General features: G+C 33.6%; 1 protein-coding gene across 2 annotated transcripts in view; it reads right to left on the reverse strand.

The window, feature by feature from the left end:
* Positions 1 to 17704, reverse strand: part of LOC123688668 (bumetanide-sensitive sodium-(potassium)-chloride cotransporter) — a 28499-nt gene extending 10795 nt beyond the window's left edge. The window contains exons 1-6 of one of the 2 annotated variants that reach the window (XM_045627302.1): positions 17170 to 17704; positions 12138 to 12300; positions 10922 to 11017; positions 8846 to 9214; positions 4680 to 4819; positions 1155 to 1349 (exon numbers count right to left, since the gene is read on the reverse strand). In XM_045627302.1, the coding sequence (XP_045483258.1) occupies positions 1155 to 1349; positions 4680 to 4819; positions 8846 to 9214; positions 10922 to 11017; positions 12138 to 12300; positions 17170 to 17466 (1260 nt within the window). In that variant the 5' untranslated portion in view covers positions 17467 to 17704. The remainder of the gene's footprint in view (positions 1 to 1154; positions 1350 to 4679; positions 4820 to 8845; positions 9215 to 10921; positions 11018 to 12137; positions 12301 to 17169) is intronic. The other variant, XM_045627294.1, reaches the window with a different exon arrangement.
* Between the last annotated feature and the right edge of the window lie 201 nt (positions 17705 to 17905).

A 17905-nucleotide genomic window follows, 5' to 3' on the forward strand; every position in this document is an offset into this window, starting at 1 on the left:
TGCTCGAAAATAGTTATTCTATTTACACACAAAATCTCATTCGGATCACATCAATTTTCATGGAAATATTGGGTATTTCTTTTCCTTTAATTTCCTATGGTTCTAATGCAGCGATGAATTTTGCATATAGCTTGAATTCTGAACTAGCGCTCAAAAAGATTTCAATAATTTTCATTCCAAAATCCAGCTCTATTAGTCCTCATCCATGTGAGAGCATTAACACCTGATAAATTCAATTCTTTACTCGTCAAAATACGTTTTTTCGGCATATCCGTATTTCATGTGAATTGCTAATATTGCGATGCATTCAATATCGTTTGTTTATTTTCTCTTCAATCCCCAATATAATTCTAAATTCGAATTCAATCTGAATCACGATGGAAAATATTTATAGTTCTAATTGAAATTATTCAAATTTTCGATGTAAATACGATATTGTTTATCATATGTGTACTATTTTTGTACTTACTGTAGTACTCGTTTATTGATATTACTAATGGTGATGGCGCTTCGCTCTTCTGAATTTGTTTTTATTGAATTATATGTAATGTAAATAGAAAAACTTACTAAGCATAAAGTACAAGCCGGATCTGCATCTAAATTACTACGTATTTCCATATACAATTCGATTTGTCAATGTACTTTCTTTATTCAGGTAACACTTATTGTTATTATCAATCATATAAGTAGCGATTCACGGCTTGGCTTGATTTTCCTGCTACTTGGCTTGAGGTTGACTCGATTTCAAGTTAAGTAGTAGTTTTTCAATCTCAAGTCAAGCCAAGACAATTATTTATTTATCAAGTACTTAAATCATATCAAGCTACTTGATTTTTAGCAGTTTTGTTATGTTGTGTCACATCAATAAAAAATGATGAAATGAGAAGGAACCTTGCAAAAAACACTTTTATTTATTAAACTTATTTTATAAAAGAACCGAAAATATCAACTTTTTGAAATAGAAACATGAACTATTGACAGTTGATACTTGGCTTGCTTGATAAATCCCTACATATAAGTTTTCGTATAACATCACTATAGCGAATATAGTATTTTTCATGTATATTTCAACCTATATGTTGCATGAAATTTTTTAGTGTTCTTGAATGATTAACGAAATTCAGATTCCTTTGGTCTTTATAAGTCAAACTCACCTGATAACTGTTATAAAGTCCATATTCGCAATGAGGATCTGGACAACTTGTAATATTTCCATATATCAAATCCGATACGTTTCCATTAGCATCTCTCAATGCAGCTCCACCAGCAAAAAGGACAAAAAGAGCATAGGATATCATGGAAATCACCAAAGCGAGAAACGTCCCTTTGGGAATGGCCGATGCTGGGTCCTATGAAAAAAAATATAAATTGATATACATATACCTATATTAAGCCGGGGCATCTAACAAGAGTTAGGTCAATGTATCAGTGTATCAAGAAATTGGGTGTCTCATTATTTTTTAATATTCGATAGCTTATTTTCTATTATTTCCGTTGTTGAGAACGGATCAAAATTTTGCACTGAGCTTGAAATCTTTATTTCATATGTTACGCGCAACATTTCAACTTGATCAGATCTGTTGTTACTGAGATATCAGGTTTTTGTTGTTTTTTTTTTATTTTCAATGATTCTGGTTGAACTATCTGCACTAAGTTTGATACAAAGCTTCAAATGGTTATTCTGACAGTGAATTTTAACCCAATGAAATCCTCATTCACGAAAATATTTGGTTTTATATTTTAAAATTTCTCTAAAATTGTCTTTGATCTTTTTCCTATTGACGATCAGCTTCAAATTTTGCGCGGAGGTCGAAATTATTATTTCATATAAATACTCAAAACTTATTTCTTTATTATGTGACCACAGAAATGTTGCGAAATTTTTTTCTATATTCGATATTCCATAATATGTCACAAACTACTTCCACTCAGTTAGAAGTTTCGAGTTCATCCTCGATAACCCTCAAAGTTTTTATGTTAGGGTTTGCTAAAGTTAACCCATTCTTTTCATACGAGTACCTAGAATTAACTGAAAGAATAAAAAATATAGGTTGTTATTTGAAAATCTTGAGTTTTCCCATGCAAACCGCGAGCAGTCTTCTTATAGTATGTATTTGCAGGATCAAAAATTGAAAAGGTTTTTTCGAAGAAAATTTTTCTGCATAATTATCCAAAAAATATGTTAGTCCTCGTCGCCACAGATGTTTTCATGAGAATCCCATCAACTCATGAACCGTTGAGTTTCAATCAAGATTTAACATATTGCTGAAATTGTCATCAAATAAGCTATCTAATAATGTTATAATATACTGGGTGTATCATTTGAAATAAAAAAGGAGTAGCTTGTTTCTGGTATAACCGGAAGTTGTGCAGATCTGAAAATATTTTAGGGAGAACGATCATTGTCTCGAATCCCCTTATGCAAATCTTCAGCTTGAAATTAATAAATCTCTAATAAGCCATCGCAGTGAATCATCCTGTATATTGAAAACAGCGAACGAGCGCTGAAATAATCTGCTAAGAAATTTTTATAACGAATGGCAGATTTTCTATTTAAACATATTTTTTTTGTTAATAAAACAAGAAATCAACGGAGAGAATTTCCCTATAATTATATATTTCTACAAAAATCTGGAACTGAATAATCAACAACAATCGACGGACATTATCGAAATGCTCCTATCACTGAAAAAAAATTAACCCACAAAGTTTTAGAGTAGTAAAAATTAATTTTAGCAGATGAAATTTTTTCTGTACTCGGGTCATATTAATCAAGTGGTATTTACTCTCCCGCTTTTCTCCACTTTCATCCGGATTATTCCGGATAGTCAGGGCCGGTTTATGGTCAATGCGTCCATCCATTCCACCAAGTCAACCGCTAGTTCTATTTTAGAACCAATGGCGTCTCTAACGGGGGGGCAGGGAAGCGCCCCCCTAAATTTTTGCTGACCCTCTCAAATATATACTAAGCAAAAAAATACGAAATGAATTCAATGTAAACAAGATGTACGTACCTACCTGGAAAAAAGGTTATTTGACCTCAATTTTTCGAAACGTATAATATAGACATTAAAAGTAGTGAATACCGTCAAAATGAGTGAAATTTGTACTAATTCTAATGAAAAATTTCAGAGGTGCCACATTGTCGGCATTCTGATCGATAATATCATAGCCTGCTTGTGATTTTTGCATTTTTTATTCCGCCAGTTCATCCATGAATTTTTTTATCATTACCCGTTTTAATCCCTGAGTGAATTTATTTCTTCATTTATATTATATAATATTTTATAATTTTCTTGTTTTTTTTATTGTCTTCAGATACATATATGAATATTTAGTATTACATAAAAAGCTTTCTTTATGTTTTCATTTTTTCAATAATATTTTATTTTTCGTTACCAACACAAAACCTTTTTTATGAAATATTCATGATATACTTATAATATAATTTTTTCGATTTTCTCCCAAAAATTTTGGTTCTCTTATTGAAATCCTGGCCCCTTCTTAGCCCTCCCATACTGGAAAGCTGGCGTCGCCACTGTTCAGAACGTTTTGAAATATTGCTATTTGAATTTACGCTACAGAGTATCTGAATGGAACAGGTAATATTACATCAAGTTATGGTGTAATTTGAGGTTAGAATTTTTATTTGTTCTAAGAATTATGTGAATATGTGATAGGTAAAATCTCGTGATGTTAAACGGTTTTAATGAATGGACAGCATCCACTGAGATAGAAGAATATACTGGACCCATCGCATTATCGAGAAATATATGTAGGTGAAGGGTGAATTGAAATTGGGGGAGAATATATCAAAAAATAATGCACAATTCTAACCGAAAAAATTGATTTTTGTATGTTTTTGTATATATTTAGATATATCTAAAGATTTTTCAGCCCTCGTTAATTTTGAACTCACTGATGACGAATCCATCTTCGAATTCGTTTCTGTCCGTCCATCTATACACACGATAACTTTCTACCGGATAGACATTGAAACTTAAAATTTGTAAGATCGGTTAAGATCTTGCAAAGATCCGAACCCAACCTGAAAATTTCAAAATTCTTGGTCTTTCACTTCGAATGTTATCGTGTATACGGCCAGCCGTGCAATTGGCGCATGAATGAATGGGCGCTCAAAAGCTCCAGACTCCACGTCAGTTCTCTCTTCATTTTTTCCAATTTCCTTTTTTCACGGAGCTTGGAATAGTTATTCTATATATACACGACCGATCGGTCTGAAAGAATCGAACTTGAGGACGGATGTGTCATCAGTAAGTTTAACATCATCTTTTGAGGCAATTCCTGGCTAATAAAATTCTAAAAATACAGACATTGTGATCGGTACGGAGAATTAACGCTCAAAAAAATTTCAATAATCATTATTGCACAATCCAGCTCTGTCCCCATTCATGTGAGAGAATTAACACCTGATAAATTCATTTTTTGACCCGCAAATATTGACAACACCAACAACAGATGACCTGAGTGACAAAATACAAACATGTTTACCCACAAAATGCGTTTTATCGGCATATCTGTAATTTCGTGTGAATTGCTAATAATTCGATGCATTTAATATCGTTCGTTTATTTTCTTCCAAATCTCCAATATAATTCTGAATTCGACAGAAAGAAATATTTCTTGCACAACATTCAAAATCAATCGGAAATACTCACTTTTAAATCTCCAGAAATGTTAGCTCCTGCTTGAATTCCAGTAACTGAAGGAAAGAATACTGCAAACACTTGAAAGAAATCATATACTACTCCATCGTGTGGTCTGTATCGGGCATCCCAATTGTCTTGAAACACAGTCACTGGAAGATTCAAAATTAACTTAGCAAGTTCTACCATAGTATATATATACAGGGTGGCCATTTGAAAACGAAACAGACGAGATTACAGACGAAATAAAGTTTTTCGATAGAAATGCTCGGACAGGTCGATTTCTGTTTCGAGGGGGACAACTTAAGATGTAGGTTACGGACGCATAGCGCTTCAACGCTTGCTACTACAACCCCCACCCCCAATTTTTGAATAGGGAAGATGGGGTGAGTGATACCTCAATTTGAAGGTATTTTTATACTGATTTCAGCACAGTAATTGTTTTTTCATTTTATGCATTAGTTCTCGAAATATTCATGCGTTAGTTAGTTAAGAAGGAAGCCACAGTCATGGTTGTTTTGAAGCTCAAAATGTCGATTTTTCACAAAACACTACAAGTGCCATGAAAACACCACTTCATTTTCAAATACTTAGTTAAGAATATTTCGAGAACTAATGCATAAAATGAAAAAACAATTACTGTGCTGAAATCAGTATAAAAATACCTTTCAAATGAGGTATCACTCACCCCATCTTCCCTATTCAAAATTTGGGGGTGAGGGTTGTAGTAGCAAGGGTTGAAGCGCTATGCGTCCTTAACCTACATCTTAAGTTGTCCCCCTCGAAACAGAAATCGACCTGTCCGAGCATTTCTATCAAAAAACTTTATTTCGTCTGTAATCTCGTCTGTTTCGTTTTCAAATGGCCACCCTGTATATATATATACTATGGTTCTACCTATCAACTGGAATGTTAAATTCTGTGTTACCTATTGCAGCTTCATATACGGGATGATTCAAAATTCAGTATCAAAATTTCAGGGGTATAATTTTCAGGTCAACGTAAGACTCAATATTTTTTTTGTATATTGTTATTTTTACCCATCTGTGATCGTTATCGAGAAAAAAGTGAAATCTTTTTTTGGAATTCACTACTTTAATTACAATTAAAATTTTTCAACTAAAGTTAGGAACCTATTATCATCAGAATGAAACGAAAAACGTATTTGGTTTGTGATCTAAATAACAAGTTCCTTGAACATCAACTAAAACCAAGAAATCTATATTTCCAATGTGATCTCAGTATCTCAAAAACTGAAGGAGCTATGAAGAAAAAACTAAAAAAAAATTGAAACTCTAACCCTCTGTAGTACAGTAACGAAACGTTTATGAAAAAAGTCTTACTTTCACCTGAAAAATACGCCTCTGAAATCTTCGAAACTGATGATCCGAAAGCAATATTCGTTTTCACTATAATTGTTTCCAAGTTAAGTGGAGTTGCAAAAAGCTTTGTAATCACTTCTGCGAAATTTTTGATATTCAATCTTCTCCTTGCAAATCAGATTTCAGACCATTCCTAACAACTTTAGTTTCGTGTCTGTCTGTCGGTCTGTGTTCGCAACCACCTTAAACATCTACATGGTGTATATGGAAAAGGGTATCTGGTAAGTATGAATATTTGTATTATGTCAAAAGTGGTTCTATAGGAATCACACTCTTTCTTTATTGCACGTAGCACATGTATAAATCAAAGATAGATAATATCTTTACAAAATTACAAAAACGTATTGGAGTTGAATTTGTAGGGAAGTAAAGACGAGGAAGAATAGTGTTCCCCCCATTGGCTCAGTGTTTTTATTATCGTTTTTCTATGATGAATTTTTCCCTGACCTTGTTGAAAAAAATTAATTTCCTAGTTCAACTTGATGAGCTTTGAGTAGATAACAACACAATGTTTACTTCATCCTCATCGAAGAAATCAATACACCTCCTCAACCGAAGGGAAGAGCAATTTTTTTAATTAAATCAATTTGTCCTGCGTGGTATTCGAGAGCCTGTAAATGAAAGTAGGCGATGAAAAAACCACCAGCATTGATTGGTTTGTTTACAAGTCAATTAACTCACTTAACTTTTTTATTTCGAAAATATTGAGGATTATAAATTGATATTATTTATATGTCAATGAATTTTCCTCTCCTGTTGAAAAACCAAAGGAGCATTGAAAGTATTACTATCTTGTATTCAATGTTCCAGCAAAAAAAATTAAATTTCTCCTGAAATTTCACATATTGGAATGCGTGAAATCCAAAAATAAATCCGCCTGTCCACCAATTAGAACTTTTTCGGTGTAATGACTCTTTGGTTAACCCTTACTCATCACTTGTCACGCTGACACATTAGTATGTTATTCAACGAGCGGTAATATAGGTAATAACTCACGCAAATGAAGTTTCCAGCACGAGTCGTCTGTGACTCGTTCTCTAATTCATCAAGTGAGTTATGACCATTACCGCAATTAAATTGCGCATTAAATTGAACGGTACAGGTAGCCAATAGGATCCTCCTACTGAAGGATTAAAATTTTAATGACGGCATTGAATTAATTAATTTTAATTGGCGAGGCATTCCATCACCAGGTGACTTGGAACTTCTTCCTCCTCGAAATAGAGTCTACACTCGTCATTTTCTGCTAGACCCATTCTCATGAGATGTTTCCCGAGGAGACAATGTCCTGTGAGGAATCCAGTGAGAAGGTGTAGTATATTCTTGCTTAGATCCAGATACTTCTTGGATATCGCACAATGGTAGTTTCTAAGAAACTTCTTGGAATGATACAACCCAGATTCTGACAGAGTGCTTCTCTTTCGGTTTTTCCCTTCTCTTTCTTGTAGGTATATTTGCCTATACCAAAGAAAAGTTCAGGATCAATGAAAGGAGAGTGTGCTCCTTTTTTGACAAGTGTGTTGCTCTCTTCATTTCCTTAAATTCCCTTGTAGCCGGAAACCCAGACTTGTTATTTTTGGCTATTTCATTGAGTTTTCTTCGTCATTCTAATACCATCTTAGAATCGATGATATGTGAGCTCAGTGCTTTGATTGGACTGACTATCAGAATATATCACATTTCTGATAGTTTCTTGTTAGGTTAATTTCCACGCATCTTTCTATTGGAAGTATATCTGCCAGAAAGACAGCAGTCAAATGATAGTGATCATTTGATGACAGTCCCGAATACTCCACCGCCAGTCCCCTTCGTGATTTAGAATCATTTGTTTACCATTTTATGGTTTTTTTTTTTTGAGAACTGGGATTATGGACTTCCTCCCAATCTTCTTTTCTACTTACTACTACTAGCATAGTGAAGGTTTTCTGGATGCTAATTTTCTTAATTATCTCCTCCCTGGGAAAGTTCGCTGATTGGTATGTGATTGGTTAGGAAAGACCAGGCTCTCTGGTTCCTAATTCCTTCATTGTCGAAGATTGGTACTAACCAGAAAAAAAGTGGTATGGCACTGCGGTGCCATCTTTGCGCCAGGACTGAGACTTTATGGGACATTTGGAACGAAAAAGTACTATGCATTCGAAGACAGGAAATATCATTTCTAGCTTGATAATGTCTGTTTGGCCGGCTAGTTTATTTTATGATTTTGTTCATACGTAACATAAATAGTTATTTATGCAACAAGTGCAAAAAGTGAATGTTTATTTTTGCACGAGTTGCATACAACATTTTTTCTACGTTCATGCAAAAAGCAAAAAATGATTTATTGAGGTGCGGCACTAGGTGTAGGGAAATGAAAAGCGCAACTTGAATACTTTATTATCAATATCGATTTGCTTTGAAACAGGAACTAATACGTTACGAACAATTTAACTCAAACTTTATTTTTACCCTCAATGTTGAAAGTTAATGAACAATTGGTGCAATTTTCAATATGAATATTTCATAGGAAGTACTTTTTGAATCCACTTCTTGATTTGTTACTGCTGTAAACGTACTAGTACTTGGTAACTGTACATCGTTATTTCCTTCAGGCTGAAATATTTGTTTGTCATGATGACAGCACGTTGAAGTAGAATGACAGATGAGTGCAATAAAAACTTTATTGCACTAGTGCAATAAAGAACTTCTTTTTCCACTAAATATAGTTCAATAAAGTTTTGCTTTTTACATGAATATAGGAAAAGAAAATTGAAAACTATAGTGTTAAATTTGCAATATTTTCAAATTAATACTCACTATTGAACCCAACAAATCCCTGCGCCCTCTTCTCATCAGTGGTAGGCCCGATTACAGTGCCTACCATAAAGTCCGCCATCGCAGCCAAGATTATGGCTATCAGAAAATTCTGCGCCTTAGACTCCCACTCCATTCCTATCGCACATATCATGATCATGATGATGATGGCAATGAGTCCCACAACTCTTGTGTCGTTAACACCGCCGTCGATGAGGGTGACTCCGTAATGTTTCAGCAGTTCACTCAGCGAGTTGCAGAAACCTATGGTGTTGATGGAGGCTGAGACAGCGTTGGCGAAGGCGAAGACTATGCCCACTGAAGCGCCGAATTCTGGACCCAGAGATCTGGATATAATGTAGTAAATTCCGCCTAGAAAAAGAGAAAAAGTAGAGAAATAATTGGATGAAACATATTCGAGAATATTTGAGTAATAACAAGACTTATAATTGCGTAATGTAGAGGAAAGTGGTTAACTTATTAACCACACTTGAATCCACAGGATCTTCACAAACGTTTTACGAATCGTTGTCATCTTCAGAAACTTTAAATTCTAATAAACATTTTCATAAATATCTACCAAGGGGTCCAAAACTCCTCCACTATTTAACTCATTCCAGCTCAGGGCCGCCGCCAGGACCGGCAAACCGGACATTTTGACGGGGCGCCAAATTTGAGGGGCGCAGTCAGTTACTAATACAACACATATTTTTTGATACATGTTTTCCTAGTGAAAATACCACTCTTTTCAGTAAAATAATAAAATTACCATTACCAGCCAATTTTTTTCAAATCGAATAGGCGCTCTCAACTATAGTTATGAAAATACAAATAAAATGCACCTTTAAGAACTACGTCGTCTGGTTACTAGACTTATAGAGTGTTGTACTTTTAAACAATGCAGGACGTTTTTTGTTGAAATCGACAAAACGTCCTTTGATAAATTTGACAACGTGATTTCAAGTTAAAAAATTAGATTTCAAAAGAAATTGAAAACATGCCTGAGGGGAATGCCGAATGAGAGAGGCTTCTTCAAAGAAAATTCAGGCAAAACAAGGCGGCGGAATTTTATTTTACCGTGGCGTCAAAATGTCTGGCGGCAGCCCTGATCCAGCTTTTCGTATTACTATTGATAATATTCTCATTTCCGAATTTCATAACTGTCGTATAATAATCAATACAACTCTACATATTTTCGAATATGCATCGTCCTTTTTGATTTTTGTATTGACTAGTATGGTTTAAATTTTTTTATTAGTTGCTGTTCCGCATTGATTCATGTAGTTTCATAGGCCAAACATCGGAAAATCACCTTGAAAAGAATTAATTTATTTGAAAGAAGAAAAATGCCCAGACTTCGGGTTAGGAAATTAGGACGCTCTTCTTCTTCGAGCTTGAAATTGCTATTTTTCGTTCACACTCAACACCGTTTGTGTTCTAATCTCGGAAATATTGAGTCATTTTTTTCAATATTCTTCGGGTTGTGGCAATGAAACCAAATTAATATGATTTTGCATGGAACTTGTTATTGTTAGTTCACCTCAAAATGTGAAATTATATCTCGATTAAATTGGTAGTTTTGAAATTATCAAGAAAATTAAATTTTGAGCGTATTTACGGAACCCCCAGTCGGACTATACCCATTAATAAACATGACTGTAGCATTCGAGATCTAAACCTACCCTGATAATATCAAATTCCTAGCTCTGCCGTTTGAGAGTTCTTCTGTTTACAACGGAGAGACAGAAAAGAAATGTCATCAGTGAGTCGAATCTTATCATTCGAGACGATTCCTGGTTGAAAATTGGAAATTTACAGACATCGTAACATGATCTGTTCGAGAAACGATCGATCGACAATCTGGTAAAAGAATAAGTATTGAACCAATAATTTAAATTTATAGATTTACGGTTTATTTACGGGTTACCTCCCAAAGTTTTAATAGGCGTTCTGGTAGAGGACCCATGTGCATTATGTTTTTACATTGAAAAGAAATTATAAGAATTTTCCTCTACCACAATTATAATCATCTCAGTTTTAGCACTTAAAAAGTAAATAACTATATTAAAGAATACACACCTCCTTTGACCTCGCCATTGGTACTTATCGCCGATAAGGACAAGGTAGTTACGACACATACCAACGCTGAAATTCCTATTATAATAAGTGATCCACCTGAAAAAAATTATAAACTCTGCATAAGGTATATTTTCTTATCTGTTGGCAATTATTTTGATGAAATGAGCTGTTAAGTGAAAATGCGCTAATTTGTTCAACGCTTCTGTTAAGCGTAGGACGCAGTATAATTTGAAGAAATTGAAATCCGAGATTTGCGATGTTTTCAATTATTTTTATGTTATAACTAGCAGAGTTATATCTATATCGAAACGTTTTTTATTGTATTTTGAAAGTCTATACAGATTGAGTCTTCAAGTTCTACATATATTTACCGAAGATTCTCGAGGTCGAAAGAAACGCTTTTTTTTCCTTCATTATTGTTTCCAATTCGATTTTAGTATAGCGGGTATTCTGGAGATGACCGGACTTTGATGGAATTTTATGTTCGAAAAATATTCATCATATCAATAAAAAACTATATTCCAAAAAGCATTTCCTTCGATTCCATTCCATTTGCGAGATATAACAAAAAATATTTTTTATGGCTTTTCAACAGCCTGTATCTTTCCAACCGAGCCGAATCGGAATGAGGGGTCAAGGAAAAAAGTTTTTCCTTTGGCCTCAGGGATCTTCGATTGAAATATATGTCAAAGACTCACCCTGTATAGTGACAAGTTTCACTAATAAGGACTTTTCTAGTATCAAGAATTTAGAGAAAACATTTTTCGAGAATAAGAAGAAACGAATTAGCCAACTGACAGCAACAATTTCAAATCTGACGAAATATTTTATCAACGAAAAAAAAACCGCCATGCTAAGTCGTCAATAATTTGTAAAAAATTAGCACTCCGTAGTAGGTACCTCATTTTCTGTCATGTATATTCAAAATGAGTAAAATTATGATTTCTAAATTTCCACTTGCAAATAGTGTTGCAACATCGAAATAACTATTGGCAAAGAATTTTCTTTTGATTCATATAAAAATTTTTGTCACAGCTGAGAATAAATATTCATGAATGAAATAATAGTTATTATTTGAATTTCATGACATCAAGATTAAACAAATATTATCTATAAATCTCCACAAAATTTTATATATTTTTGAAGTTCGCTCTCAATGTTGAATGTAGATGAACTAATTTAATGTGGACATATTACATGACTTGAATTCTCTCACCTATTCCTGCTTCTGCAACAACCCATGATACCCTCAAAAACAACATTACACCCCAAATGTTGAGAAGACATGGTATAAGTACTCCTTGAATCCATCCCAGCTTGATACCCTCATGAGAGGGTGCACCTTGTTTTTCTATGGATTCTGTGTTACCATTGGGATCCTGCGAACAAAATAAAGAGTACAATAATGACGAAGCCACCAAATATTGAAGAAATTTCAAATTTTCTTATTACAATTCACAGACTTGACCCTATCAGTGTTTAGCGAGAGATCACAGGTCGATGTAGTTTATACAGACTTTGCTAAGGCTTTTATAGGTTGCCTCACTGGCTACTTATTACTAAACTCGAAGCATTAGGCTTTCGACCACCCTTACTCGAGTGGATTTCGGAACGTTTGATTGGGTTTACACAGTTCATTAAGATTTCTGATACTCTGTCCGGGGGTATTGAAGTAAATTCTGGGATCCCACAAGGATCACCCTTGTCTCCAATTTTATTTTTGTGCTTCATCAATGACATAAAAACTGTCATAAGATTCTGTCACTTTCTACTGTTCGCAGATGACATGAAACTCTTTCGTCTCATAAGATCCCTGACTGATTGCTTATTACTTCAGAGAGATATCGAAAACTTGTTAAATGGTGTGTACATAATCAGTTGGAGATTAATGTGAATAAATATCATATTATGCGATTTTTTCGGACCAATTCGACGATCTTGTTCGATTATTCAGTAGACTCGTGTCTATTGAAATCGGTCAACACGGTGAGGGATCTTGGAATGTTGCTGGATGCTGGTTTGTGTTTCACAGAGCACATAAATCATATAATATCGAGAGCTTTTAGAATGCTTGGCTTCATCAAAAGACATATGCAGAACTTTAGTGTCTCATCCATAAAGACAATATACAATATACATAAAGACAGTATACGTTATTCCATGAGTGCGTAATTGCTTTACATCTTTACAACATACATTAGGTACTATGCTTACGACCATATGAAACGTGCTAAAAACTTTTTTGTTTTGTCTTTTTTTAAGAAAACTGTGTAATTTATTCACCGCGCGTATGCGTAATGAGCTATGTATTCACTGAGAATGCAGGTAATTGCTTTACAACACGCATTACGACCATAGACAGTGTAAATTTTGATTAATTATAACTGTGCATTTTGTTTGAAATTTTGTGTGTCGTATTTTTTCTACTGTTTTCTCTACTGTTCATAGGATTTTTACTATATTACATAACAAGAGTTGTAAGAAGCATATTACGCATGACTAGAAAAAGTTAGTTAAGTAATTCTATGAATGTATAACTGTCTTGAAACTTTTGAGTTGTGTACTTTACTTTTTCTACGACCACATTTATTTCCATGAAAATTTAGGCAAATCCAAAAACTGGTGGCAAATCAGTACACAATTACGAAACGTCAAAAAGTTATCGGCTACGCGGCTGTTTGTTCGTTTTTGTGGCAACTACTAAAGGTTTTATCTCATTGGTTATTCGACGTGCGATTTACTTTACAGATGCTACCGTATTGGTTGTTGATCGTGCTCTTTGTTTAAGGTAGAGTAAATCGCACAGTTTTACGTTGCACAGTGTTTAAATAGACAATTACAGTTACATTAGAGTTTAAATTAGAGTAAAATAATAGATTCCTTGTGTAATTTCAAGAAAAACAGGCTTTTAAAAATGAGCCTGCAAACGCTTTGTTTTCGAGATACAGGGTGTTCCTTATAGTCCTACTTTTTTGCGATGATTATACCAGTTTATCGAATCTTTATCAATCTTCGCTACAGATTAGGTTGATAAGTACCAAAAACTTATAATAAATTTTTTCATCACAGCTTACGAAATGGATATTTATATAATTTGGATTTTCCTGAGGATTACTAGAGACTTGTTTGAAATGTTTTTTCGAAATCGGTAGTAGATACGACGAAACTACAGGAAAACAAAAAATGCAATTCTACACCAGAGTTTCTTTTTAGATTGTTCTAAATTACCAGTGGGTCACCAAAAAAGTTCTGGAGGAAAGAAGCGGCACTGTAGACCCTGTAGATTTGCATTCCAAATTAGGATCTCATATGAGGAAAATTTTAAATTGGTCTATGTCTATGAAATGAACGAAATGGTCCATGTTTTTAGCTTTTTTTTTTTCTCAAAATGATCTGAGGGATCTATCCTTTTCGTTTGACACTGAATTTCGAATATTCGAAGATTTTGAAGTGAATCACAAAAGTTTGGAATTGAATAACCTGTATTATCACTATTTGTTGCTACTTCGAAGTAATTAATCGTAAAATCATAATTGTGCTAATCTGATGAAGATAATCAAAAACTTGAAACGATTAAAATTAGTGATATCAAAAAAAAAATTCGGTACACATTATTGTTCCTATTGTTGACCGACATGTAAAGGTAATATTGCAAATAAACCAATTATCTAGATTAAAATCGACCGTCTGAATTTACACTATTTTTAATCATCTCCACTTCTCAATATTCACTACAAAGATCTCTGAATCATTGTAGGGATTATAAAATTTCATTGAATAAAAGAGGTAATGGTTTCTGAATGATTCTATACTGTAATGTTCTTTCTATAATTTTAGCGGTCAGGGTCAAACAATGTTCTAATAACCATCATTGCAAATTTCCATATATGTTTACCGCACAATGATTCTCAATAATACCAATTAATCATAAACCTCAATATATCCCTTGATGCATGATATTTATTTGATTTGTTGAGCGGGTTAATTACTACATAATCTCAAAATTATAACACAAATAAAAATTTCATGACAATGGTCTAGGACGATGACGTTTGTTATCTTTCATCCATATTTTATAGAAATGTGTCGGTTTCATTGAAAAAGTCAGATATTTCCGGATTTTACCAACACTGTATCTAATTGATTTTCACTATGCATTTATAGAGAAGCAGGTAAAATTAGCTTTATGGTGTCAGACACACGTGCAAACAGTTGGAAACTAGGTGAGTGCTAGGGGTTCGATGAATTGCTGAATGAGATAGCTTGAAATCTTTGTATTTCATTCATATAGGTATCATAAGGATAGATTGTGAACACAGTAAAAGTCTTTCAATCTTCTATATTCGCTTAAAAATTGCGATATTCTTGAATATCCAACCAGTAACAGGTAAAAGTTGTATGTAGTTCGAAGTTCGAACAGAGAGGAAAGGTGAGAGCCATGGATACAACGGTAGTTGTCAAAAGAGAACAGACAATAATTAAGGACAGTGTAAATACGACTATACAAAGATGAAAAGGATGCTATGACCAGTTTCAGAATCTAAAGAAAAATTAGAATAGTCTTTTTTGTGATCAAATACTGAAAATATCTATACACATGGCACATAATAAAAATAGAAGAAGCATTTTGTTTTCAGTTATAAATATCCATTGTACATTGATAATCATTATTGTAATAATAAATTTTCAAACAGAAATATAAACATGAAAATCTTCTGGTTTTTTAATTTTTGGTTATTAATAAACATAATATAAATATAACATAATAATAGTATTGTCACAGATGTTAAATATCAGTTGCAAAAAAAAATCGAAACAATAATAAATCAAAATATTTCTTTGCACAATCGGATCTCGTATCAAATCGTTATATCATTTTGATGATTTGAAAAGAATATATTATGCCAGCACAATCAATATCAATTAGCCGATTGCACATGTCATTTCACCAATTGTATACTGAACGTTCAGCAGGATACTTTTTTAGTAAAATTTTAGTTGTTGAAAGTTCTCTGGAAAATCTCGAAGTATGTTTAGCTTTACATATTGATCTGTTATATTTATTATATTGGGTATGTTCATCAAAACTGGAATATATTTCGAAACGAAGAAATAAATCAATTGGAGAATAGGTAACAGGATTCCAGTAAATTTCGTTGATGATGATATGATCAAAAAATTCTTGTTATCAAAAGGAAAAAGTTCATTCAGAGAGATCAATATATTGATACTATAGTAATGACTACAGGAATTCACTCAATTTCGAAATGTTTTTAATCCTGGAAAAAGTAAACCATATGAAATTTAAAATAAAATCTAAAATAATATAATTAATAACTCTCTCATCAAAATTTTGAACACAAAAAAACTTTTCATCAACTCATAAATTTTAGAATTTCCTTTTGTTGGAAAACATATTGAATCGTTAAAATAATGTCACAGATGCTAAAGTCAGTTGCAGAAAAGTTGAAACAATTCAAATTATTGAATCATTATGTCGTTGTGATTTAAAAGGAAAAATTTCATTCCCATAATTTTGTGTAGGGCAAAATTTTTTTTTTTTTAATTTTCACATTGTCCTTCGAAAAATCTTAAAGTATGTTTGCTTTATATTCATATCTATTATATACATCAGATCAGATGTAGAGGGCTTTTAGTGAATTTTTCAATTTCAATAATGATATAATCATTAAAAAAAGAAGAGATAAATATAGTGATACTTCAAAGATTACAGGAACTCACGGAATTCAAAAATGCTTTTAATCTTGAAAAATGAAAACTCTCAAAAAAATAAAAAAAATTGAAAGATTATTATTCTTATATACATATTCCAATAATGCCTATGAATTGATTGGGGGTTTGTGCTCTTTAATTCAATCAATCGATCGAAAATATATACTTATTTTTTATTGTTGATTCGTCGAAATATTTCAAAAATCCCGTTTTGATCTCACAATTCAATTTGAAAAACTAAGATTATGATGCTGATAGGCTGATAATTCCTATAATAATCAAAACCTTGGGAAATCATATCAAAGTTCAATGAGAAATTCAAACCATTCATTAACTCATTGAAAAATATGAACAAATTCTTGAAAATCATATCTATGAAGTAATTGCATTAAGTAGATCGATGATTTTGGTTAATGAAAGAAGTCAAGTGCACATACTGAGTGCTCTTTCGTTCGATACGACATTCATACGCACGAAAAATATTGTTGGAGTCAATATTAGGGGGTAACCCTTACCTTTTCAACCCCAATCTTTACAAAATCATCCCCGCCATGCAGTTCCCCAAGAGAAGGCCTCTTGATGGCCCTCCTGGAGTTCCTGTAATTCTCCAGTCGAGGCAGAGCCTCCCTGGTCATCTGCACCAACGATTTCTTCCTCCTGGGCATGTTTTGATCCACAAGAAACCCGTTAAAATTCGTATTTCTCGATAATTCTGGCACTTTATCGGTTTCGTTGATCACCACGCACTTTTCGCGAAGTTCGAAAGCCGCGTTGTCCAAACCCCCGTTGGGCTTCGAACCCGGGTCCGTCATGTCGGAGTACTGAAGAGACGAGCGTGCTAACGGCTTGATCCACCTCTGAAAGACGCCAAGACCACAGCGGGGGATCCAAAGAGTAACTGAAGCGCATCCAGCAGTTCGCTTTCTTTAAGTAGGCTGTGGGATTGATAAGATGAGCTGGACGTGGGGAAAATCGTCCGGTTTGCGTCCCGTATGGGACGAGAGCGCGTGGGCGTACTGAAAATCGCGGGTGAGAACTAGTTTTCCAACAGATTTGGTCCGGTGTGGGGATATGTGTCAATCATCTCATTTGCGTTGCCCAGTTGACTTATAGTTTTGTTTGATTGTTTCGCGGTTGATTTATTTTTATTGTGTATTTTATCATGAATTGTGGATCTGTTCTTTAAGTGTTGTTTTAATTTTCGATGATTTGAGTACTTTTGAAGTACCTTAAATAATTTAAATGATATTT

Source organism: Harmonia axyridis, chromosome 1, assembly GCF_914767665.1.
Source record: "Harmonia axyridis chromosome 1, icHarAxyr1.1, whole genome shotgun sequence".
NCBI classification, from domain to species: domain Eukaryota; kingdom Metazoa; phylum Arthropoda; class Insecta; order Coleoptera; family Coccinellidae; genus Harmonia; species Harmonia axyridis.